This window comes from Echeneis naucrates, chromosome 3, assembly GCF_900963305.1.
Source record: "Echeneis naucrates chromosome 3, fEcheNa1.1, whole genome shotgun sequence".
Classification (NCBI taxonomy): domain Eukaryota; kingdom Metazoa; phylum Chordata; class Actinopteri; order Carangiformes; family Echeneidae; genus Echeneis; species Echeneis naucrates.
Window position 1 is genome coordinate 19,128,104 of NC_042513.1, and position 26,575 is coordinate 19,154,678.

Genomic DNA, 26,575 nt, shown 5'->3' on the forward strand with positions numbered 1-26,575 from the left:
CTCAGAGCTGAAATCGGGACTCCCGGATCGCATTCATCTCCGCTGCACGTCGAGGAGTCCGGACCGCCGTCAAACACCGTCTCGTCTACTCTCGAGTTTTCCCGTCTGAGGCACCATGGGAGTCGAAGGCTGCACCAAATGCATCAAGTATATGCTTTTCTTCCTCAACTTTATCTTCTGGGTAAGAGGCCACCTTGTTTTGTTTTGTTTTGAACGTGTTGTCCTCCCACACCGTGTCGCCCCACGCCGCTGCGCCGCCTCCTCTTTGTCTGTCGCGGGGTTTGGTTCGGCCGCCGAGCCGTCGATGAATGAACGACGCTGGGCAACTCAAAACGACCCTTACGCCCCAGATTTGGTTATTATCTGCTCCCTAACCGAAGAAGACGAGGGGCTACGGAGCCATGTGTTGGCCGCAGGAGTGAGTGCGGTGTTCAGCCCACATAACGGACCTGTAGGGAGTCAGCTCAGGGCTTCACACGGACAGAAAGGCTCCATCGCTCAAACAGCAGTCTGCCGTGACAAAAACAGGGCACGATTTAGGCCCCGGACAGAAGCTCAGAGGAGACATTGGCCTGAGAAGTAGACTAATGTGTTAATTTGTTCGACTGCTTGCTTGAAGGTTTGGACGATGGCTTTTAAATCTCCACCGTGTGTGTGAAGGAGAGGGGAGAGGGGACTCTTGGTGGTTTTTCTTTTGGTGAGTCAGAGTTGAGCGATTGCTCATGGAAACATTTGTGGGTGTTTAGTTTTTACTCTTCTTATGTAAGAGCTGCTGTTTAGTTTTGACTCAAACAACTCTTTCACTGATCTGCTTTGGTGCCTGGTTCCTATTTTTTCCCTCATCCTTCAGTTTTAAAAAAAGCAGTCTTACTCTTAATAGGAAAACCAGACTCTGCTTATTCTATTTATTATCGTTATTATTTTGAGAGCTGAATGTCAAATAACCTGATTGGCTGATTGGACTCCTGTTAGTACACTGGTTAAAATGGGAGGGAAAAGAGGCTTAACTGGGGATTCAAACCATGTGCCGTTCTTCTGCAGACAATAAAATATGATCCAGACACTTTAGTTGGAGGAACAAATCAATACATTTAAAGGCTCCCAGAAGCAAACACACAATACAGTGGCCAAAAATTATTTGAATCTTTTTTTCCAGATTGTTCTGAGTTTACATTGTGTAAGGGTGTCTTACTAGACATGGCGGCTCAACTGTTTAGATAATTTTTATGCTTTCCAGGGTGCACAGGTTGATCAAGTGAGTCCTGTCCCAGAATATGCAAATGACTAAGAGGAACAGTAAAAAGGAAGAAGTTGTCTAATGGTTTGTTTGTTTTGTTTTTATAAAAATTTTTTTTTTACCCGTATTGAGATTTGTGCCGGTAAGGCCGATGGACATTCCACTGGCGGGGTTCCAGCTCTAATACAGAAACTCTGAGCTGTTAGCTCTAAAGACATCATTCAGCTGAGGCTCATGGGGATGTCATGAGCCGTTTGGTCATAAACCAAAGTACTAGACAAATATAAACTTCAACCAATCTTATTGATTGGTTGAAGTGTAGATGAACCCTTCAAGAAGATTTGACAATTTATACAGCATGATGACAATGTATGATGAGACCATTGTTCCAAAGCATTTGAATCCCCAAAAGCCAGGAGATTATGTGCACAGTTTTAAAGCAATCCATTTAATCATTGCCTACAACCTTTTTTATTTTTAATTTTCACCAAATATTTGAAGGCACTCACTAACACCCACTGCTGAGTGAAACTATAATAAACTTTTTTTTTTCAAACAACCTGATGCAACTATACAATGCTTAAGTGTTATATTCCTCTAAGTGCTAAAGGCTGATTGAGTGTTAAGAGGAAGTTAGTTATTTCATCCCTGAAATGAATTTACTATGTCACTGTACATCAGTCATCTGTAGTCACTTTGAGAGCTGTTGAGATTATAAATAGTTTGAACTTTTCATGAAATTCTTTAAGAAAAATTTGTGAAGTCTCAAACATGTTACTTAAGCGATAAGCAACCAGAATATTTGATATTTTTGCTTGACTCATCAATTACATTTGTCCTATCCTGCATTACTATTTTAATATCGCCACATTTACATTGACTTCTCATACTAGCAAACATTCTTGAGTGATATTTTGTGTGACATTTAGATTAAATATTTATTTATTTATTACAGATAATTAGAAAATGGGTTCTAGATTGTATACAGAAACACCAACTCGATTTGTTATATTACAACATAAATTATTTGTCTATAATGCACTGTAGGCTTTTCCCCCTATTAAGATCCTAGTGCTTCCAACAGGCATGTGACAGGAAAATGGGTTAGCCACAGTTCTCGCCCCCAGAGCCCAACAGGATATGCTGTTACTCCTGATGACCATCCAAGCCTAATAGCCATTATCCGTGATGAATGGCAGCAAAAGTACTTGAGTGGAAAAGCTTTTTATGTCCCATTCACTGCACTTGTCTTCATACTGACTGTTCAGGGAGTAGAGGGTTAATAATAAAAGTACAGCGACAACACTATCTAGCCTGGATAGTAAAAGAGAAACCACCCAGGAATCAATAGACTTGGTCCACCCAGTCTTGTGCATGGCCATACAGTGTGCTGCCCTCCTTCATCCCCTTGAAGAAAAATGCCTGTCAGGGTTGTTGAGAACGTAGTCTGCTGGATTTTGCACTTTATTTTCTTTTTGCATTTGTTCTCGAAGTTTAACACCGCAGGGTGTGTGTGACAATCACCAGCCCTCCCTGGAAGCTAGTTTCTCGATCTTTGAGTGAAATTGCGTTTGTGTGGCAGGGAGGCCAGTGCTACGCCTCGGTGAATATCGAGGGATATTCACTGAGGTGTATCTGCATCTTGGACAGGATGGACAGGGGAAGGGTAGCAGGCGGTGCTGGTAGGAGCTAGAGGAGTGAAGGATGCTGTGCTTTTCCTGTCACCTCACTCAGGATAATGAGAATCCAGAGGGTTTCTGTGTAGATCCCTGGAGAGATGGTGAAGGTGTCCCAATAGCAGAGCTGGTCCAAAGATGACTCAGATCAGGGGCCCAGACGTGCCACCCTGTCTGTGTGCGAGCACAAGAGGCACCAAACCCACAGAGCCACCTCAGCCACGCTGCATGCTGCAGCCCCCAGTGATCATTGCGGGTAATGGCGAGCACCACTGACTGGCCCAAGCAAGCACATGTCGGAGTGGGACAGGAGGGCCCCAACACCTGAAGGGGGGGAAGGGCTGCAGGGAGGGAGAGAGGAAGTGGTGAGCCATCTCATACCAGTCAGCACTTTCTAAGAGCCCCCTGATTACTATTACAACCAAAGGTCATAGGTTTTGTTACCAGGTTTTGTTCAGACTGTAAGACCAGCATCCTGTGACACGAAGAAGGATCAGAGAGACAGAATATGTGGTTATTTTTTAAGACTGACAGGAAAAATCCAGATTGTGTCATGTCAGTATGCTGGACTGGTACTGCTCCAGATAAAGTAATGTTTCCTGCTCTTGGGGTTAATGTTCATATGTGATGTTGTCATTCTCCCTGTCAGCTCTGTCTGTTTTGGCTCCCCAGTGCATTAACTCTAAAATCCACCAACACTCTTTGTTTTCGCATAGCTGTGTCAAAATTTTTATCAAAGCTGGTGCATTAAGTAAGGACAGGCAAGACCTCCACACTGCAGGCATCAGAAATATCTGATCCTGATTGTTTCCGCCATGCTGTTTGGGTTGTCTGCTAAACTCGCAGGCAATTTAAGGGAGCCTTGTTATGTAAACCAAGTCAAGGACGCAGTTTGTCCAAATCTTTATGGACCACAGTCATTCAGTCGCCCCCCCACCTTTTTTTTTTCTTTTTTTTCCACTGAATCACAAGGCTCTGGGATTGAAGGAATGTGGTGTTCCACAGGGCAGTGTTTTTGCGCCCACTTTTCTAGGTATCATTTAAACCAGCCTTTATAGATGATGGTTTAAGATAATCAACAGTATATAAGTTTAACCCTGAAATTCATGAACATTGTATCAATCACATACAAGTTGCAAGTAACAAACACGATTTTATTTGTTGCAAGTCATAAAAATCTTTCATGTGTCAATCTACATGGTTTTGTGGTTGAGCAGATCTACTGATGTGACATCATGGTTTGTTTTTGCTGAAGTAGCTGTTTTGGGCCGAAGGCAGTTAAAATGCCCATCAGGCTTTGGCACCTCTTTTTCTCTTGACAGGGCCACAGCAGCCAAATGGCGACGTTTTCCAGGAGAGTGTGAGTTTGTGTGATCTTCTGGCTCCATAATTTTGGAATTAGGATTGGAAAATTTCTGGTGCATTTATAGCAAAGCAGTTTAGGAAAGTTGATTTTTATAAAATTGCCATCGTCGTCAGTCCTAATCTTACAAGTCAAGTCAAGTCCTACCTTACAAATGTGCCATGTAGAGGAATTGTCTGACATCACGTTGAAGATCACCTGCTTTACAAATGGTACAAAACCCCCGCTAGTAGCTACCATCTAGGTGTGCAAAGCTGCTGTGATCACACAGTTCAATCCCAATTCATCTGTGCCGGAAAACTCCTGAACTTGAAATAGCCAGACCTGCCCCTTTGACATTGTTGGACCAGGTCTTAGTACTTGGTGGCCCCCCTCTTACAAGGGACCATCACATTTGTATTTGCATGTGATTGTTACTTCAACCAGAGTTAGTTTGCCAGGCTTTGAGAGTGACAAGATGACTCTGACAGTTACAAGCAAGCAACAAGTCAGTCGTTTCTATCTAGTTAGCTGAGTAGGCACATACTTTTTTTTTTTTTTTTCTCCTCTCAGGTGGGTAAGAGAAATCTGACAATTACCCTGTGACTTGAGTTCAGTTTTATGCATGTAACATATGGGGAGGTCAAAGGATGTTGACAGTCCTTTGTCCATTGTTTCCCGGGGGGGGGGTTAGATGAGCCTTCCTGTCCTGAATATGTCCACAAGATCTTCACGAATGAGGCCTTCAAACACCAAGTTAATCAGTTCAAGGAATCAGTCAAGAGCTACATATGTCTTAAGAGCAAGGGGCATTTGGGGTCCCAAAGTTTGGGTTTCCCCGACATTCAGTAAATCCAACACAGTAACTTTCACTTAATATTATTAGTTTTTGAATAATCCTATGTTTCATGGGTATCAGCTCTATATGTACTCTACTTCTATTTATAATATATTATTGCCTCTAATATTGCTTTATAATTTTTCATGTGGATGATTGTAGGTTGTCTCTCTATTGTTGCATATTTGTTATGGGGGTGATATGTGGGTTGAGGGTCTGTTGCTATATTATTCTTGATGAAGCTCCTGGATGCCTTAAATTTCCTTTGTGATTTATAAAGTATCAAATCCATCCACATTTACCTGTTTTCAAAATATTGGAGTGAATTCTGCAGCAGCTGATGCCCAATACTAAAGGACTTGGACCAGTAACAGGGTCTACGAAAAAACTTAATCAGCATGTCCCCAGGAAACTGGATTTTGTTTGGAAAGATATGTTCACTTGGACTACATTGGTGGCACTTTTCTCTCCTATTTTGAGAGATAATGTCCTGTGGGATGTGTGATTTACAAATTAGAAATTGATAAAGTTGTTTTATTGGCTGCTCTAACAGCTTTTTGAAATGATGTATCAGGGCAGACTTGTCCAGTTTATCATTAGAGACTATGAGTCTAATGTGCAGTTCCTGAGCACCTAGCCACTTTAAAAGGGAGACCTCCTGTTTCTATAAATCAAGCTCGACTCTGAGAGGGCTAAGTGACTAGATGGGTTGGGGGGAGGAGACCCTCTGTGTTGGTAGAGTTGTTCAACATGCTCAGCATTTTACAACCTTCGGTATCTGGGCTGTATGCAGAAATAGACTTCAGAGGAAAAGCTTGCAAGGAAACTTGTATGTGAGCAACTTCCTGGGTTTCACTCATTTCTGTGTTTTGCTTCTTCTTTTAGTTTGTTTCTAAGTGTGATAACTTAAGTCAGAGCCATTAAAACTGGCTTCCTGTCTTACAAGAAACTCAAAAGGTCCTTTATTTCATCATTAGGTAGAAGCAGCGTAACGTCCTTACACGCTTGGACACAGGGAGGGGCAGTCTCTTCAATAACGCAGACAGTGGTATACATGACAATAATTGTCCTTATGTTTCGTTTCCTTGGTATGTAATTTATTAAAATAAATGCACCGGGTAAACAACCAGTAAATGGTTTGTCATGGGCCTGGGTCAGCTGCGAAAGAATTTATAGTAATGATAATCCAGATACAAAGTGATTTCAGATAAGGTAACAAAAGCAGCAACAAACACATGCTGAACAATTACTGAAAACTGAAATGTAAAGGTGTGTGAAATTAATAACTGTCAAGGCTATTTCATGAGTGCCCATTTTGTCTCAACTTTTTTTTTCTCAGATATTTATATATTTTTAAACATTACAGAAAAACTACTGTTGTACGAATGTGTGTTTTTATTGTTACAGCCGCAACTGTAAACTTGCCTTCACGGCTCATTAGCTGCCTTCTACTGAGGAGCTGTGGCTTTAACTAGCTCTGTTGCTAACTAACAACAGCAAAATGGTAAGCATGTGTTTCTAGTAGTTATTCGCACTATCCTGCCAAGTGGGAGGTGTACAACTGTGGTCAACTGCTGTCGGGCTTAATTAGGTTATAGAAAAACTTCAACAAGCGCAGAACCTATCATTCAACCAGGGCATTATGAATAAGCAAGATGGATCCACAATTGCTGACTTCATTCTGTACTGCAACTGAGTTATGTCTGCCTTATGCATCCCTGTCTGCCTTAGACAGGGATGGTTCCCATGGTTTTTCTGGTCCCACTTTACTGAAAGCAACATGTGTAATGACAAGTGCTCCTGACTTTATGGTCTCTGTAGCAGCTGTTCAGTGCAGTTCAACTGTCTTTAGTCGCAGTACTCAGTACAATGAATCAGCTGAGTGTCACTGAGAGTATACAATCCATTTCTTATTTACAATGACTTGCATTTGCATGAATGGACTTTTGTGTATGCTTTCATGTGTGTTAATATGGACCCACTTTGTTTTTCCTATGGAACCATGAAAGTTGTCTCATTTGAAGCTCCACCTACCCATCTGTCTCCATCTCTGCCACATTACTGTAGACTAGAATGCAATAATATGTATTTTAGTACAAAGAAAAGGAAAGTAAAATGTGGTACAGGCTACACCCCTGGATTCATTACAGTTGCTGAGTGAGTGATGTGTTGTTTCAGTTTGTATCATGAGTGCCAAAAGTCTTTGGGCACCACCATAAGACACAGTTCTTCTTAAAAAGGTTTTTGGCCTTGTCTGTGAGAAAGACCATGAGAGTTAGGAGAGGCTGAGCAAATCCATGCGTTGTGACCAAGCTGATAATGAAAAGTTTGTTTTTTGTTTTTTTTTACCCAACCAGTCACAGCAAATGTTTATCTGTGGCCATTCCAGTGACTCATCCTGATGGTGAAGCATGTGGTACAGAGGTGGGGAGTTCTCTTAATGTCAGTAAGTCAAGTCACTCTGGTATGTTGTGTGTGTGTGTGTGTGTGTGTGTGTGGAATTTCTGCAGTCATTTGTGCTGTTTATCTGGTTGCTAGGCAGTGGTCGGCCTTAGCTGTGGAATGGACGTCACTTGGAGACGAGAGAGATGGGGAAGGAGTTAGACTGCCCAGATTGCTTTGGTTCAGATCTTCTCACAGAAACGAGCCAGTTTCATTTAGATTTTCTCCTCAGCCACATTGTCTATTTTTGAATGTATGTAAGTGTGAGACGAAGGGGTGCTTGTTGTTTCTACTGGTGGTTTATTTCACTGCTGCTGTGTCTGGCGATGCTTGTCCTGTGTGCCTGCTGTGGTATATGCTAACTTTGGTTATATTTAGGATTTCTTTGTCCTGACGTCAAACAAAAGGGACTCAGAAAACCACCCAAAAAACAATATCTTACTCTGACAAACACATAGGGGATATCTTGTGGGGGATATCTATGTCTTGGATATCGGTCAATAGATGAAGTGTAGGTTTACCTAACTGAGAACAGATTGACATTTGTTTTTAAACAGTTTTAGGAATTACGCTTGCTTTTCTCTAATTATTAGACAAGTAGGTCAGTTCGACTTTAACAGTTGTGTTAACATTAACACTAAATACACAAAAACCGAGACTGGCTGCTTTTTTGAAACCTAGGATACTGAATTGTTACAATTTCTGCATCCCAGCTAATGTCCACCAAGAAATACTTAGAGGAATGAACTTTCACCAAAACAAGTTGTCATTTTTAAAATACTGGGAAAATATGTGGTGAGAACCAAGAGATGTCAGGGCAAAGCAAGACAATCTCCTTCTTCTAGCCTTTATACAAAGTTAAACTAACCAACTCCTGTAAACTTGAAGTCATGAAAATAACTGATGTTATACACAGTAATTTGACAATAGTTTGTATAAGTATATTCCATCTGAATAACCCTTTTCATCCAGCTTGTCTTATTTTGATTTTCACTTAATCATCAATAAGCAATCTAAATAGTATTAAACTTACAATATAGACATGAGTACAAGTCACAAGAGCTGCATTTTTCATTTGTATTATTCAGCCCCTAAGTCCATGAAGGCCAACATGATGTTAAAGTAAAGTAAAATGTTTCATGTTCTAAAACTCCTAAAATCAACTCCCTTGTTTAATTTTTAGGGAGGTGTCCTGAATCACTTACTCCAGAGTCAGATGAGAATAAAATATTAAGTTGCAACATGTTAACGCAACTCAGCACAAAGAGCTTTCTCTGTGATTCAAAAATAGGAAGATTTTGTCACAAATCTAAGATAGCAATTTCACCTTTTAACTGAGGTTTCAGCAGAGGCAAGTTAGATCTGTTCCATCTCTGTGCATAAGTATTGGGGTATGGATTTCACGTCAGTGCCCATTAAATGTGAAAATGGCAAACCTTTTAAAGCAGGCTTAAAAATTGTGACCAGCATTTTGTAGTGTGATATCCTGAATGAAATTAAATGTGCTTTGTTTGTTGCAGCTTGCCGGAGGGGTAATCTTGGGCGTGGCCCTGTGGTTGAGGCATGACCCCAAGACAAGCAACCTGCTGGGGCTGGAATTTGAGGGAGCCCATGCCCCCAGCACCTTCTACATTAGTATGTATCTCTGCACCAACTACATCTGTTTCTGTGTCTGTCTTCACGGTGTGTTTGTCTTATGGACAAGACTCCTGCCGAACCTTGTGAACACAGTTAATTACATCTGGAATGTGTCGGTTTTGTGTTCATCTTCATCACGTCCACTTGACAGCACTGATCTTCATCTACTAACCAAACACATTGTTGTTACGTGTAATTATCAGTTGAATAGTCCCCTCCTTTAATCTTTCAGTTCATGGACTCAAACACTGTTCTGTGCTCGAAATGATCTTATCTGGCATCAAATTGTATAGAGGCAAGAAACAACCTGATATTGACAATTCTGTAATGTGTCATATGGGGCCACATTATGGTGGACAAAATACACCCATGCCCACATTGGGTTGTTCAGACCATAGGATATGCTGTAGCCTTATTTAAAAATAAATAAATAAATAAATCAAGATTAAATACATCATCATTGATTATGTGATCACTATTAAAGTTCATGCCTTCATAAATGGTCATTTCATACATAAAGCTGCTTTTAAATAACTCCAGAAGGAATTGTATTATTGAAACCAGTATTGACATATCTTTTAATATTATTTGATGTGCTGTATGTGCAGTCAAGGGATATACACACTGAGAAGTTACATTAACTATTAATGACCAGAACAAGTGTATTTCTTTGAGGCCCAGTGATTAAACTGAAGATGGTTCTCTTAAATAAATAATTGGCAAAAGGTTCTTAAATCAGACCCAACAAATAAATTAGACAGTCAGTCCACAGTGAGTCAATCTTTTAGGCAGGAAATTTACTACACGATAGTCGATTATTTAATTATACAATTATACAAAATTATACAAAACACTGGACAGAATCGGACAAAAATCTGTAGGTCACTAATAACAGAAATTAGGCATGTATTGTTTTCTAACATTGTGATGAATTGATGCAAATGTCAAAATTGTATGGTGCACTAAAATAGCTGGAAGGTAAGGAACATGTCACACCAAAGTGAAAGACGCAGCCAAAAGTCACACTTATGTGAGTCTGTTGGTGGTCTGTCGTTGGGTGTTTAGTACTGGGAGAGCGGATGTTTGTTTTCTCCACTTAAAACTGAGTCTTAAACCTGGTATCTGGTTTTTACATAACATCATGTGGTTGACAGTTCATCGCAGTATGGGATAGCTTAGAGCATGGCCAACAATCTGAAGGGGTTTGAGTGATCAAGTTGCACTGGTCAGCTGGTCAAGTGGTGAAGTTTCCTGGCCATTGCTTTATTTAGCTGACTCCAACCTGCAAAGTCCCCAGCACATTTTCATTATGCCATAAAACGGAGAAAAGCTGTGAAGTCTCTGAATCAGTATTACGTCTGTTTTGTTTTATCAATCAGTTTTACTCGTGTTGCACAAGCAGTCCACAACTGGACAGCTGAGCCTCAGGAACCTGGATGTGAGAGTATGAGACTGCTCTGAAATACATAAGGCCCTGCCTCAGCCACACCCACATGAAAACCATTTTGACCTGGTCTAACAGAGGACACACAGCTCATCATATGACTCTATAAAAAGCTGACACTCCCACATAAAGTCAACTCGGAAACTAGCATCAACATCCACATTAGTCTGATTAAAAAGCCCTGAGCTGAGAGGAGGGATGAAAGACACAGTAGGAAAATGCATTAGAAAATAGTCTGTTTATATAAAGAGTGATTGTTTGGAGGATTGTTTTGTCGTCCTCTGAGGCAGAAGAGTTGTGTTTTGTGGGGGGAAAAAAGAGGAACTCCTCTGGGACTTTCTCTCAAAAAAAGTCCAATGATTGCATCCTACCCATTACATAAAGCCTCCCTCTCATTCCAAAGGGCCCCCCCTTTGAATGAGGGGGGGGGGGGAAGTTGTGCAGGGAAAAAAGCCCCCTCACCAGCCCCCGTCTCTCTTCCTCAGCCCCACCCCTCATCCCCTTGCCTTTTGAAACGTTTCTTTTCCTTGACTCACTCAGTTTCTTTCCACTGTGGCTCACCATTACTTCCCCATCTGGTTGTGGTTAGTGTTCTAGTCACGCTGTCTCACTTTTTATTCCTCCATAGCTCTCGCTCTCCCTCCTGGTATCCAAACCCTCCCTCTGTCTGCCCTTTTTTTACACCACTCCCCTCCTCCCCTCCTGTTTTTGTCTCCTGTTGCCAGGAACTTTTCAATATGAGGTCTTACATCTGCTGCTTTCCTTTCTCTTACCCGACTGTTCACACACACCATCACCCAGAAGTGTACAGACCAATAGAAATGAATTCAAACACTTACATTTCCAGACAATCGCCCAAGTCAGTCAATGAAAGAAACTAATTGAACTGTAGCAGAAAATCCAGTTGAAAGTCAACAGATTTTTTTTTTCTTCCTTTTTATTAAACTCAGTTGAAAATGTGAATATTAGAAGTTAATGTGTAAGTTCCAGCTAAATCATAATGCTTTTCAGTTCCACCAGTAGCTGAGGAATCTGTTCTTTTAAGGTCAAGAAAACGTTTATAACTCAATCTGTTATCTACAAATGTAAAAGGTTTAGTTTAAGTGCAATGTCAAACATTTCATTTGGATTTCTACTCTTTGGAAACATCTTTTAACCTGGTCAAATTTATTTATGGATTGATTGATTTTTTTTTTTTTTTTTTTTTTTTTTTTTTTTGGGGGGGGGGGGCATCTTTTATTGAACAAGACAGCTCCTGTTAATGAGGCAGGCGCTCTGCTCACTACTGGAAAACATGATTTTAAGTGTTATGACTACAAACCACCCTTTTTATTTTTGCAAAGCTTCAAATCAAGTACACAAAATAAACTCAATCAGTCGTCTGCTCATCTCTTGCAACCAAGATTTGTTATCAATGGCCGCAAAGAGTTTCAGAGTATAGATGCTGTTGACTTTCCCACACCCAAAGTATTTGAAGTTGCTGCATCACCACCTCAAAAAAAAAAAAAGACTTGCTCTTGACTGACAAAATAAAAAAAAGTTCTGATTGGCTTTCTTTTCAACTTGTCATATAGTTTATATTAATTGACGAAAAAGGCAGTTTTTACTCCACTAGATTTTTATTATTATTATTATTTTTTTTTTTAATCAGTTGTCGTCTCATTTGTTAAAGTTACGCTTAATTTTGTGTACAGAGACATCAGGATGAGGCCATTCCCACAACCTGCATTGTCAACCTGCCCAACCAAACAATTAACCAAACCCAAAATTATGTTTAGGGAAAAAAAGGCAAAGCTAAAGCCATGTGCCATCCATGATATCTTACTAAGGCTGTCACCCCATGTTCAGAACTTATAATTGCTAAGTAATAATTTATTTAAAATTAAATGCCCAATCTGTAGTTAAAGCAACAAATACAGACAGTAAGGAATCAGGTCTGCAATGTTTGAGCAGTGCCAGGAAATGCAATGGAATCCAGATCCTTAAAATGTGTTAATCATTGTCGGGTACCATTGAGTTTAACTTTCCAGTGTGATAACACAAACTGGAATATCCAGAAAAATCATTGGTCCCTACGCAACAGGCCAATGATGACTCCCTCATAGTAAAAGATCTGCTTTGTCAGGAGTGTGGCTGAACTGTAATATTGTTTAGGTCTTGGCGTTGGTGTTTTATAGACTGTGCTACACTCAGTGTTTCTTGTAGGCTGTACATTAGAATTTTTAAATGATGTAGAGAAAAAATTATAAACCTATATGTGTAAATGTAAACTAAGTGTAATTTACTTTAAGCCCAAAATGTTTTCTAGTTTTTTAATCTTCTTGCAGAGTCCTGTGCGCTTCATTCACCAGAGGGGAGGGCCAGCTTGCTGTTTGCCCTCCCCTCTGGAAACATTTTGCACAGGCAAAGAGTCAGGGATTCCCTGCTGCACCTGTCAAGATGGTCGTATGTGGTGCTCACTTTACACGCGAACGTCATGTGGTGCAGTTCCCTAGGCTGAAATTAATCCATGATCAGGAGCAACTCTGATTCTGCCACAGGAGAAAATTCCAGCTTTACACAAATGCCAGCTGTGTCATGTAAGTCTTATTTTCACAATGATTTATTCAATTTTCATAGCATAATGTCTAATGCTAGCTAGTATTAGCATGCTGTTTTCTCAAATTTACTGATTGATAACTTCAGTTTGCTAACATTACAACTGTTAAGCATACTGGTATAGTTGTGACATATTTGCATAGCTAGTTCATTAATGATTAATTTTACTGTGGTCTTATAAGGTTTCTTGAGACACTGCAGGTCTTATTAGAGTAGTTGCAAAACTGTACAGCCTCTGAGTCTCCCATTGTCCAGCAGGTACTGGTTCTTTACATGAGCAACTCGTGTCAATTATGAGGTTGGTTGTAAAAGTAAGTGTAATACAATGTGTCCAGTATGTGTCTGAAAATGTTAGTGGTCTGCCCCTTGAAGTGCTGGTTGGTGCTGGGTATATTTTGGTTCCATTGCACAAGATCTATAAATTCTCAGGGGGTATATATAACCAAGGTTCTGCAGCTGGACAGCCCATGTGTCACACAAGATAATGCAACAAAAAGTGATTAATTTTACAAGCTAAATATTTATTGGTTATGATCATTTCTTACTGGCAACAGTTTGTGGCACTTTTTAGTTGTAGAAAGCAGTGATCCCTCAGTATTCCATAATAAAAGAGTAAAAATGGTTTTTACCTTGAAATCAGCATCAGAGAAGCGATGGTGAGCTCTCTGGATAGTCTGCCTGATCCAGGAGAATCCAGTTTACTATTCCCTGTGTATTAATATATATCACAGGAATCAACTGTCTTATCATTGGATTTTATCTAAAAAGATTTTTCTTTCCCACAGCATATGCCTGGGTTCCCTAACAGAGGCTCATAGAGAGGCCCCCCCAGGTCACTGGAAACTTTGTGAGGGAGCACTCCTGTCTCATTCCCCTCTGTATCTGCCTTCTCCATTTGTAGATCACGAAAAACAGTATCATGCAGCGTGTTGACAGGTCAACACAGGGCATTAGTGTCAAACTGCATTTAAGATCAACACAAGTTCAGGTTATTATTTCATCTGAAGTCAATGAGATGTGTTGTGTAAAATTGTTTGCTTGTTAGTTTACCAAAAATCTTTTAAAGAAATCTGGCAAAAAAAAATTATCTCCTGTTGTCCACTTGTTAAATGTTTATTATGTTTGAATAAAGAAATCCAAGAATAAAGAGGTTTTTTTTTTTTTTTCTTCACCATTGTAGCTGTTCTGTTCCTTGGCTGAATAAATATCTGGCATATATCTCATGATTGTGTATATTTTGTTAGCTGCAGATTAACACAGCTTGGATTGCTGATGTTTGCACAGCTGTGGTTGCTCCCCCCCCCCCCCCCCCCCCCCCCTTTGGGGGGGCTTTCTAGTTTTAAATGGGTCAGTAGGTACTTAGGTGTGTAGGTTTTGGGCATAAACATCGACATAGTTTTAAAGATCAAGTTTATATTTGTCTTGCCGATGGTAGAGACGTAATATGGACAACCCGTCCAGAATAGGGTAATTTATATTTATTTTTTTGTGTCTCCAGTATGCTGTATAATTTTGATTATAAATGGAAGTTTATAATTATCGTGATTTATATCCTCCTGCAGGATAGTGTAATATAGTATAGTATACTGTTCCCCAGCTTCCTTCCCCAGTTGACAGACATGCACATTTCAGTTCACTGTCGACTCAGATAGGTGTGAATATTTGTTCAGGTCAGTCTATAAGTCCTCCACTCTGATAGACTGGCAGACTGTCCAGCGTGTACTCTAACCTGAGGGGATGGATAGATCAAGAGCAATCTTCATTTCATGCAGTTACTCAGCCCAATCAGTCTCAACTGCTTAACAGCCCCACCCACACACACATCCGTCTGATCGGTAACGATAGCAATGTATACCTGCTTACATCCAAGTAGGGAAGTGAACTAAACCCAAGTGGACTCATTATAAACCCAGTTGTGAACTGATTTGTGGAGACCTGACATCCTGCTCAGATCATCAAGGTCACAGGCCTTCAGTTTTTCCTCTGCTGTATTTGGTGTCCTCCAGGATATGCCACATTATAGACTTCTTCCACTGACCTGTAACTCAGGTCAGACTTAATGTCATAATATGACTAAACTGCATTCACACAAAAACCCAGCAAAACCCAGAGAATGGTACAGGAAGTGATGGAAGGAAGGCTTCAATATATTAAACAATGGTCAAATGCCTTGAGCAAAGCGGCTTAAAATGCCTGCATAGAATATTTTGAGACATCCTATTTTTATTAACCTTATAATTGGAGGAAATTCCACCTGTACATGTTATTAACAATAGATGAACGAATAGTTGGCAGAATTTGTATTTGTACATATCAGGAGGACAGCAGTACTGTACTCAATCTTAAGAAAATATTTTTTTTTTATTTTGTTTGTCTACAATATATACAATGAAAAACAAATGGAATTGAAGATAATACTTTAATTCCACTACTATTTCTTAAAATGTGACTGTAAATCCATTATTGATTTAAAACCAATCGTATTTATTTCTTCATTAAACCTGTGATTCATCGGACATTGTATTGATATGTGCCGACTTCAGGTCAGGTTGGAGAGTCTTCACATTTTGAAATCTCAGTTAATTATATAAATATCTCACTCAGGACCCTGGACATCCTAATAGGGCATAGTATTTCATAAACCAGGGATATACAAACACAGAAATGTAATTTGCCATATTTTATAAAGAAAATACAGAAAGTCACATGTATTTTTGTGTTGTTCCAGATCTTATTTGAAGTTTCTGTCTCCATCTGATCAGTAGTCCTGCTCATTCTTTTGAGCAGTAATGACAAATCGGCTCCAAAGCCTCTGAGGCTCTAAATATCTTATTTTCCACATCTCTCGTTCTTTATTCTGTCAAAAATTCAGTACTGGTCCAAGAGACTTGGGCTGTAAGCAGCTGACAGCGAGGCATCTGAATGAGACACTCTGATTGGCTGACATCACCCACTAGAGTCGGTTGGAACGGCCAATACAGAGACGATTTTTGATGTCAAAGATGGAAGATGACATTTGATGGATAACACCTAGATGTAAAGCAGAAATGTCCAGTCAAAGGGTCAGACTGATCCAAAATCTAACTTTACTTCATTAATGAGTCTATTCACTAAAGTCAGTGTTATGCAGGAACAAGCCAGTTGGTTAAAAAGAGCTGATTCTCTGTGTCTGGGTGCTCTTGCTGCTGCTTCCACTATCTCTCCTACGCAGACCTGATGGTGGGTTTCCACCATCCCAAAATGATACTTGAAAGAGCAATAAAGCCTTGAAGCTAAGCAATAGCAATGTAGAGCTACGTAGTTAGGGAACCAACTCTTATTCCAGCTTTTATCACGTGATAACACATGAAATGATCTTAACATAAATAGCCTTGAAATTTCAGATGGTATGGACACGACTCATGGCAAACCTCTAATGCTTAGATTCCTGTCATCCATCAGATGATTGGAAGCAAGAGTGGTCCAGCAGAGAATTAAATCAAGATAGACAAGAACCACAATACATGAGATTGAGGGAGCACTTGGTCAGTTACCAAGATATCAATTTAGGAATTAGCTTCTGTGTGTGTGTGTGTGTGTGTGTGTGTGTGTGTGTGTGTGTGTGAGAGTGAGAGTGCAGGGGTGGGTGTGTGTGTAGCAAGAGAGATATGGGGGTGGGGTATAAGAGGTACAGGACCAGTTACTGGTCCAGAATCAAATTATGTCTACCTACATTATGTCTGAGGCTGAAAACTGAGAGCAGAGAGCTGCATTCTCTACCTGATAAAGCACAGTGATACCATGAGAGAATGAACATGTTCTCACTTGTACCTTTATCTGTGCTTCTGGCTTTTGAGGTTTGTTCCTCTGACATCAGGATTTATCCAACTAACCATGTGCTTGGTTGGAGAAAATTGACGTGGGAGTTGGACTATTTATGTGGCCTCGGTTGTTCAGTGTTAATTTTTAACTTTAACTGCAACTTTTAACTGTTAGCGTACGGCAGTTCTTGTTGCATAATATAAGGGAAAAAAGTGAGTAAGTCAGAATTATCCATAAGGCAATAATCCAAACAGACCCAGGCCAGACAGTCAGATGGCTCAGTGGGTGCATATGTAGCCAAAGCATGTGTCGCACTAAAATATGGATGAGGGTTGTTACTGCGCCATGAACCCTGATGAGAGCAAAAGCGTCTAACTCCTGGCTTCAGAATGACTTAGACCATTACCATCAATCGTACCAGCGTTGTGGTCCAAGGATGACACTGTCAGAAAGGTTTTACCTGTTGCCTTTTAGGTTTAAGAGCTGCTGAAAAATTATTGGAAACATTCAGTCAGATGATTACTTCTGACATTTCTTTATTTACATGGTGTTCTCATGGCATGATATACATAGAGTTAAAGAGGTGAATGTGAATATGTGATTGAGATTTCTGTTGATTTACTATGGTGCCATTTGACCACCATCCTTGCCTATATATATATATCTCTGCTGCTGTCCTACTAAAGAGCTTTCTTCCTTTGCTGTACATTGACCAGTCCCACCACTCTCAAGAAATATGCACTTAGCTAATAATTTTTTATTTATTTATTTATTTTAATAAAATTAACACAATAAAATTTAGTCTAACAACAACAAAATAAGATGTTCTGTCCTTGTCTCTGAGTGATCATTTTATCAGTAAATCCATCTGAAATCACAGCAGCGTCTTTGTCTGCAACTGACGTTTTTGATCATGCTTTTGGTTGAAGTCCTGGTTAAAAGATCAAGACTTTAGTTGCGCCCGGACGTGAGCGCAGGTTAACATGTACCATGTTTCAAATCAATACATTTGTATTAAAACATTGTATATGTGAACACAGACTTGTGGCTGTCTGGTATGTACAGCTCCTCTTATAACCCAGTCTTTTTGTTTTGTCCTTAAAGTATGAAAATCAGCTACTGAACAGGAATGTTGTAATTCAAGGAGCTTTGGATTTGACACTTCTGCTGTCATCACAAGCTTGATCCTATTCCTTGTTCCTTTTCTTTGTAGAAGCAAAGTTCATCATTAGCTGAGGCTAATATCTCCCATTTCTGAGCCTTTGAGCTGCATATGAACGCGCCACATTCATATGTAGCAGCACCAGTTGACTTTTCAAATGAGTCAAATTAGTGCAATAAATTATTTAAGCACTTCTGTTTCTTGCAATGAAGGGAAACCAAATGGAGCGCAGCCCTTTATAGTTACAGGAGTAAAAACAGCAGATTGGGGCGGGGGACAATTTTCTGTAAATGAGCCACATTTTGCTTGATAGAGTTACTATTGAACAAACTGATATTATTTGGGATATTATTATTAAAAGAGATTGTTATTATCAGTGAATATGAAGTTGTTTATTTATCTTAAAGCAGAGTCATGTTTCTTCTGTCCGGTCCTCTCCATCCAGCTGCAGCAGGCACAGCTTGAGGTTTACAGTCACACTACTCAGAAAGTATTCGATTGACTGCCATTGATGAGTCGCCTGAGAACATTAAAACATTCTTACTTTCTTTCTTTGCTCTATCCTATCCACCCTCCTTAAAGTAAAATATTAATCTGCAGGAATCTGGCAGTTTAATGCAGACCATATGGATATCTCTACACATGCACTGTACAGTGGGAGGAAGAAACAAGACCTGATTGATGTCCTGGATTTAAAGTAGTCATGTTGAGTTATTGAGCAGCAGCTTTGTCTACAAAAACAGAAAAAAACCTCCCTGTAAAAATGACTCACTGTTTTCTACTGGCTTAAAAAAATGAGCTTGCACCCCCTATTGTCCATCAGATGTTAATGCATCTGCCACCACCCTCACATGGTGGAGTTTAACACTGTATTTACTTGCCTCTCTATTTAAACAGCAGAATTTTCTCTTGCCGCTCTTATTTTTACCTGTGGATCTATCTATAACGTATACTAAGGTTTGCTGTGTATCTGTTAAATCTAGGTATCCACATCCTGATTGCCGTTGGTGCTGTGATGATGGTGGTCGGATTCCTTGGTTGCTATGGTGCCATCCAGGAGTCCCAGTGTCTATTGGGAACGGTAAGTCACAGTAACATTGAAAGGTCATAGGGGAGTTTTAGAACTCTTTGGACGTATGTATATCCATGAGTTGGTCCTAGCTTTGTTTGTTTCAAATGTACACAAAAACACCCTGCAAGTCAACACAACAGTAACAGTCTGAGATCTGCTTCAGTGCAGTGGCAAAGACATATAAGGATACGAAGTCAGTGAGCACCGATTTAAACAAAGCTGGTTTGAAAAAGTATTTGTTATCTGAAGATTCAAATTTAGATGACATGTTCAATAGACTTCATAGTGTAGAAATAAACGTGTTTTGAGTAGCATAACACACAGACGTCTTGTTTACAACCAAACAAAACATGGCTCCTGTAACTTATAAACCTTTGTTCTGTTTCATTCCACAATCAAGTAAAAGCTGAGTCAGCTTCATCTTTAAATGAACCAGCTGAAGTTTCTCTGTCTTGCAGTTCTTCGCCTGCCTGGTCATCCTGTTTGCCTGTGAAGTTGCAGCTGGAATCTGGGGCTTTATGCACAGAGAGAGGGTAAAACTGCATGCTCTTTCTATTGGAATTGGACATGTAACGCAGAACCTACCAATTCACACCATGTGTTGTAGGTTTACCATAGAGCTACACTTGTTAGGGCTGGATTTGACCTGCTCTGTACTCTGTCCTGATTGGCTGAAACAGTCAGTCACACAGCAGCAACAGCCAAATGCATATGGTGTTTGTGCTCTAGTTTCCTTCTTCATTAAAAAGTGACAATCATGTTGTATTGAAGACTTCAAACTAGAGAATGAGACCATAAACTCACTAAGAAAGCATTTACTGAGCAAATAATTTCTAACTCAGTGTTATTCCTTTGGGACATTTTCACATAGATTTCAAGATAATTTCACTTATTTTCACAACCACCACTAATGGTTAATAAATCAGATTTAAGGTTCTTCAGCACTGGCTTCACTTTACAGACCAATACTCCATGTCCACTTTTATGTATCGTCTATGGTTGAGAGTTAATTTTAGTCATTTGAGTTAATAGAACTAATAGAATTTTTCTTAGTTTCATATGTGACCCATGAGAAGTACTTTTTTAATGGTATTGGGGCATGCTATACTAATAAAATCTTGTTAATTGCAGTGTTAATGGATATAAAATAGCCATCAGTATTATATATTATACATAGTAAGTATTCTTAGCTCATTGATGTAAGTAGCTTATATTGCATCACTTTTATATGGAGCATACGACTCGCATGCATATTTAACTTCTTTCTTTTCTTAGCTACATTAATCCTCCCACAACTCCACCGTCTGCCCGGCATTGCTGCTGTTTATAATGTCACCTTGGCCTATGCCTTCGTACAGTTTTATTATGGTCTACAGAGGGCCAAATATATGGCGTTCGGTTACTGAGGCAATCTTCTTTGTTTTTTAACTCTGAAATCTGAAAACTCTATGCTTATATCAGACAGATGTCTGCAGGAGATTAGTCAGTATACATTGCGTGAGTTTTCATTCTGTATCAATTGGTAAGAAAAACATGTTGACTGATGTGTCTGCTGCAACAGGTCTATTGTGCACACTCAGATTCATGTCACTTACACATGTGCTGTTTTAAGTTTTAAGTTTGAGTCTGCAAAAACCTTCTTGGTTCTGTTCCAGGTGGCAAAGGAAATGATCACCTTCTATGACTCTGCATACGACAAAGCCGTCTCAGAGAGCTTTAATGAAAACAAGCAGAAGGCCGCTGTCACTGTGCTCAAGGTCTTCCATGAGACGGTAGGAACGCATCCATATTTATTAAGATTTGAAATGAACTTTGTAGAATAATTTTTGAAAACAATTGCCTCAAATCTTGATATTTATTGCACATGAATAAAAAGCAAGCACCTTCCACCAATCTTCATATGATTCCTGGAACCTTTCAGTGGTGGAGCGGGAGAGCAAGTGACCCAGATAAATATCACATGGGAAACATGCATCTCACCACTAGATGGTACTGTGCTGAAATGAGACCCTGATCAGGAGTCTTTTCCCTCATTGACACTTAACAAGTGTAGTTTTTAATTTATTTAACATGTGTGTTGATTAACTCCATTAAATTGATTAAATCGATTTATAAATTGATTAAAGTTGATTAAATCCAGTTGATTAAATCCAGTTGATTTAAGTTGATTAAATCCAGAGGCCTGAGTAACTCAGGCCTCTGGATAGTATTGTTTTATTATTTTACCCTATTTTCCATAAACTCCTGAAGAAAATATATAGGGCCGTTTTCACATAAACTTGAATACAATCTGACTTTTACGAGTGAAGTCACCCCCTGATGGTGATTAGATAAAATGCATTTTTGCCTGGGATGTTTACAATGTTGTCGATGTTGTGTTTCAGCTGAACTGCTGCGGTAAAGGCACAGGGAGCAGTTTTCTGACAAAGCTCACAGATGCGTTAAGTATTACTGACCTCTGCCCCAGCGGCATACAAATGCATGTAAGTATAACCGTCCGTCTCCACAGCGTTTCCACTATCGACAGCCTCAGCTTGGTCAGAAGACAACACACTCATTTTGTGACTTGGATATATCTGAAATGAAGCTTTAAAGGGAGGGAAGAGCAAGAAAGAAAAAGTTCTTTCGAAAATAAATTGATGGGGAAGGTGTTGAGTATGAAATTGTTTTAAAATGATAGTAGGGGTATTTACGGCAGTCAGAATGTAAAAGCTCTTTGGTTTGATGGTTTGTTCTGGGCAATATTTTTGGCTTTTTCTGTGCGTTCTTTGAACATTGTAGTACCTTAGACAGACAGGAAATGCTGGGAGGGAGAAGGGGTTAGGAGTCAGGAAGCACTCAGCTCAGGGCATTTGAGCTTGTGTGATGTACACACTAACCAATCAGACATAAGCAGATAATGATAAATTGTTTTGAACTTGACACAATGCCCACAAAAATATAACAATCGGTCATCTGTCACAAACGTGCGACACCTTGGTCCTTCTGAGTTGTCATGTTGTCGGTCCTTCACAAGGCGCCATCTTGTCTGGTCAAAGAGCATCGACGTACAACTACTAACACACACTCAGACCTTTAGAGTCACCAATTTACTTAAACATGGATGTCTGTGCACTGTGGGAGGAAATCAGAACAAGGGCAACATGCAAACTCCACACACACAGAAAAGCGCTCGGCCCAGTGATCAAATCCACGACCTTCTTTGCTGTGAGGCAACAGCACCAACCACTATGCTGCCATGCTGCTGGTCAAAGCACAGGTGGAACCAATACCAGTAAAGACTGCTCTGTTAGATGCAGCTGTAACTTATACCAAAAAGAGTATCTGAACAGGGAATTTCACATTCCTGCTGAGGCAGATGAGAAAACTGATCCCACTCTCATAATTACAGAGCTGGAGCCATGAAACAAATCACCACTGATTTCTTGTGTATTAAAGAAACAAGATGTAACGTAATCAGTGTGCACAATGCTGCTGAAAAGCTGCTAATGTTGTTTGAAACATTCGGCTGCTTCAAGCTGCTTCTTTTATCACTTCTGTTATGCTGAGATGAGATCCAGCTCCAACTCCACAGTGAAGAGCGGTCCGGATCTTCTCATTGGAGTGTTGTCAAGAAAGAGAAACAACATAAGGTCAAGTTATTAATGGCTTATCAGTCACACTGGTTGGGTTATGCTGAGAACCACGGATGAAAAGCAGAGCTTTGTTGACTGTAATAGTGAGTTTTAACAGCCTGTTTTAGGCTGCTTGTATTTTGCTTTCACCACCTGGAATTTATATATAAGAGCCAATACAATACAATGCAGTTAAATTTCAACTGTTAAAAAAAAAAAAAAAAAAAAAAACACATGATGCTGGTCAATTACGAAATGTTCTGGCATTGTTGTGCAGCACACCATTACAAAGTTAAGACCTGTTTGTTACAGTCTCAACAGTTTGAAAGAGATCTTATGTCTATTTACATAATTGTTAGAAGTTTAAATAGTTTTCTAAAGCATTGAACCAATTTGTTGACTAGGACATGTTTTTCTCTTTTCTCTGAAACTAAGATGACATGATCTTTTCATGTCATCTTAGTTTCCGAAAAAAAAAAAAAAAAACTGTCAGTAATGAGATGCACATCCCATACAGACTTAATAGCCAAAGCTGACATCCAAAAAGGTTCAACAAATTTTGGTTATCATAGCTTGAATTCTGATTAATCATTTTTGTTTAATTGACCTGAAAGACAACCTTCTTGCCGTGACGCAACAGATTTACATATAACCTCAAAATTAAAGAATGTCAAAATTTAAACAACCTGGACTGAGACATGCAAAGTTAGCACCTCTTGAGTAAACTTTTGTGTTTCAAAAAGCTATTTGAAAACTTAACTGTTATAACATACTGAGCATTAACAGCTGCTCACTTAGCGGTTGGGGAAAAAACATCGTCAGGGGTGGGGAAAAACACCTTCAGATTTTTTTTCTACGTCTATCACTTTCTTCCACTGAAGTTAACATGCTCGGGTCGTAAAAGCTGCTAATGCTAATCTCGGCAATGTAGCTATGGCAAAAGTTGAAAGGGCTCGGGTTTAGGTACGAGATAAATCTGCCTCCACGGTCCCTGTAAATGTCAGAACATAGCAACAGTAACTAGGGCGGCAGGGCTTTGTGAACAGTCTTCCACAGCTGAGAGCAATTCTAGTTGTATAGCCTCGCCACTGTGTGAGCCCGAACTCAGATTACAGCCCTTCACTTTTTACCCCAAATTTGAAAATAGGAAAATGGTAGTTTTCTTGGTAAAATGGATGGCTTCCGTTAGAGTAATAAAAATCATAAGTAATAAGATTTTTTTTTTTCGGGGGAGGGTGCAGCTAGTAAATTTTTAGCTCCAGCAAATTTGTTCAACCTTCGTTTTTTAAAAGGTGACAGCTATAAATGGAATAACTGTTCTGTAGAACGTAGACACTAATTAGCAAAAGCAGACGTGGACAGCACAATCAACAGGTTATTACTGATATAAATTCATGTTGTGATGTTTTTCCCTTGCAGAATTGCCATGAGAGGATCAATGACTTGTTCTCAGATAAGATTTATCTCATTGGTATTGCTGCCTTGGTGGTCGCAGTTATTATGGTGAGAACCTGAATCAGCATCATATTTTTCAGTTACATTTATCCAAGAGAAAATTGAAGGTGCTCTGTAGACAAGAATCTCTGACCATCTGTGGTGTTTGTGTCTTCCCTCAGATCTTTGAGATGATCTTCAGCATGGTGTTGTGCTGCGGGATCCGCAACAGCCCCGTGTACTGAAGTGCCGGGCTGTGATGGTATACTTGCCAATGAAAGAAGGATGACCTCACAGCCTCTGTCTCATTTATTTTATTTTATTTTTATAAGCAGGAGACGTCACATATTATTGCTTGCTGGATTTAGTCAGCTCGTTGAGAAGACAATGTAAACTGTTCTCTATTGAGCATTTTGAGTACACTGTCAATGAGTTTTTGTTAGTCACAGATGCCGTTATGCATATTTGACCAGTGCTATTGTAACCTGATATGTAGATATAATATCACAGTGTCACACATGAATTATTTCCACCAGTCCTGGTGCTCTAATCCTTTAGGGATTCATTAGTTGTTTATTGCCTCCTTGCCTATGAACATGCTCTTATACTCTTGGTTTTACGGATGTTTTTCCCTCTGTTTTATGTATAAACTGTATATAAATATATATATTAGCAATGCTTTATGACTGCATGAGCATGGATATGACAGTAAATTCTCCTGTACTCTTCCTGCACTATGCTCATACGTCCTGCCCCACACCGAACCAGATGATGGTGTAAAAGACTGGCACTGGTGTTGGTCTCACCATGCTGCACTGAGGTGAACATACACAAACGCACCTCCCCGTCCACATCTCGGTTCACGTGCCCGTCAAAAGCAAGATGAGAGGATTGATATCACTCTCGTCTTTTAAGTATGCGAAGTATGAAGCTAGGGCTAGGTGGTTAGCTTGGTTTAGTAGAAAGACTTGAAGGAAAGGGAAATGTTTGCTTGGGATAGTTTTCTTAGTCAGTACACTGACTGATAATGTCATAGAAACCAACACCTGCCTGAGGATAGTTCCAGCAAATCTGTCCCCTTAAATGTAGCTCATAATTGATACCAAATTAAGCCATATTCAACTACCCATCCTATCACTTTTGTCCAACTCAATAATCAATGATATTTTCAGAGCTGTTTTATAAGATTCGTTATTACCAGTAATCATGTCTTTGTATCTGTTCCTTTCAAGTTGATTGTGTAATAGTTTCAGACTAACTTCAATGGTAATATTAGTCGTAGAGGTCAGTGCAGTCACATTAAGATCAGTTCTGCCCACTGATAAGGGGTGTTGTCTGGAAACTCAACATCCAGGCAGCTTTTTTTATTTTTTATTTTTTTATTTTTTCCCCTAATTCCACCACAAATGCTGAAAACATTTGGTTCCTGATAGATGCATCTGCCACTGACACTTAACTGCTCATCACGCATCATAAACACACACTCGCACTTAACATCATGTCATCTTGTGTAAACTGCCATATTATCACTGTGTTTGTCAACCAACTAAAAAGCTTGTATTGTTAACATCTCATACTTAAACAGAAAATCTGTAAAAGTGTCTTGCAATGGTTACAGCTCTGAAGTATTGTGCTAATGAAAATTATGAAGGCTGTAAAAAGACAATGTAATGCCTTTTTTCCTCTTTGTATTGCGATATCTTTGTGTGGTACGTCATCATTGGAGTCTAGACAGGAAGGCTGGAAGGTTTAGTGGCAGTGGCAACAGAGAGGGAGTTGAACTATAAACATTTATCAGTACGACAGCTGGTTTAGTGCCAGAAGCAGTCCAGTATCCCTCAGCCACTGCCACTTGAACCTCAACCCTTGAATACTCTTGGAGACTTCAGTTTGCCCAAATATAAAGGGATTAAATGTATTTTACAATTAAACAGCTGGTCGTGTCTTTTTCTTTGGTTGCACGAAGCAGGGAGCTTCTCTTCCAGAAGTCTGTGCAAGAAATGAAGGTCAGGTTTCTTAGATTGAATTCTCAGTCATGAGACCGACAAATCTAAATGACAGGTACACAACTAGAGAAGTAACAAACAAAAGCTTCATTGCATTCTGCCCAAACTTCATCTCTTGACACTCTTTCAGTAGCTGTCGATTTATCTGTGTCAGCTTGGCAGCATCTCTTCTCCTGGCTGCCACTTGACTGAGGGTGTCTTTACCGGGCAGCAGTGATGTTGTGTTCCTTGCTGCAGTCACAGAGAGTGGAAGTATCTCCGCTTTATGTCC

General features: G+C 39.7%; 1 protein-coding gene across 2 annotated transcripts; it reads left to right on the forward strand.

The window, feature by feature from the left end:
- On the forward strand, positions 1–26,229 carry LOC115041441 (CD81 antigen). Of its 2 annotated transcripts, XM_029498883.1 has the most exons (9): positions 1–181; positions 9,056–9,170; positions 19,162–19,259; positions 19,709–19,783; positions 20,906–21,022; positions 21,635–21,737; positions 23,162–23,175; positions 24,284–24,367; positions 24,481–26,229. In XM_029498883.1, exons 1-9 carry the CDS (start codon positions 116–118, stop codon positions 24,541–24,543), a joined length of 735 nt encoding a protein of 244 aa, XP_029354743.1. In that variant the 5' UTR covers positions 1–115; the 3' UTR covers positions 24,544–26,229. The 2 variants fall into 2 exon arrangements, with proteins under 2 accessions (XP_029354743.1, XP_029354742.1); XM_029498882.1 differs by lacking the exon at positions 23,162–23,175 and having other exon boundaries at positions 3–181; positions 21,635–21,733.
- The last annotated feature ends 346 nt before the right edge of the window (positions 26,230–26,575 follow it).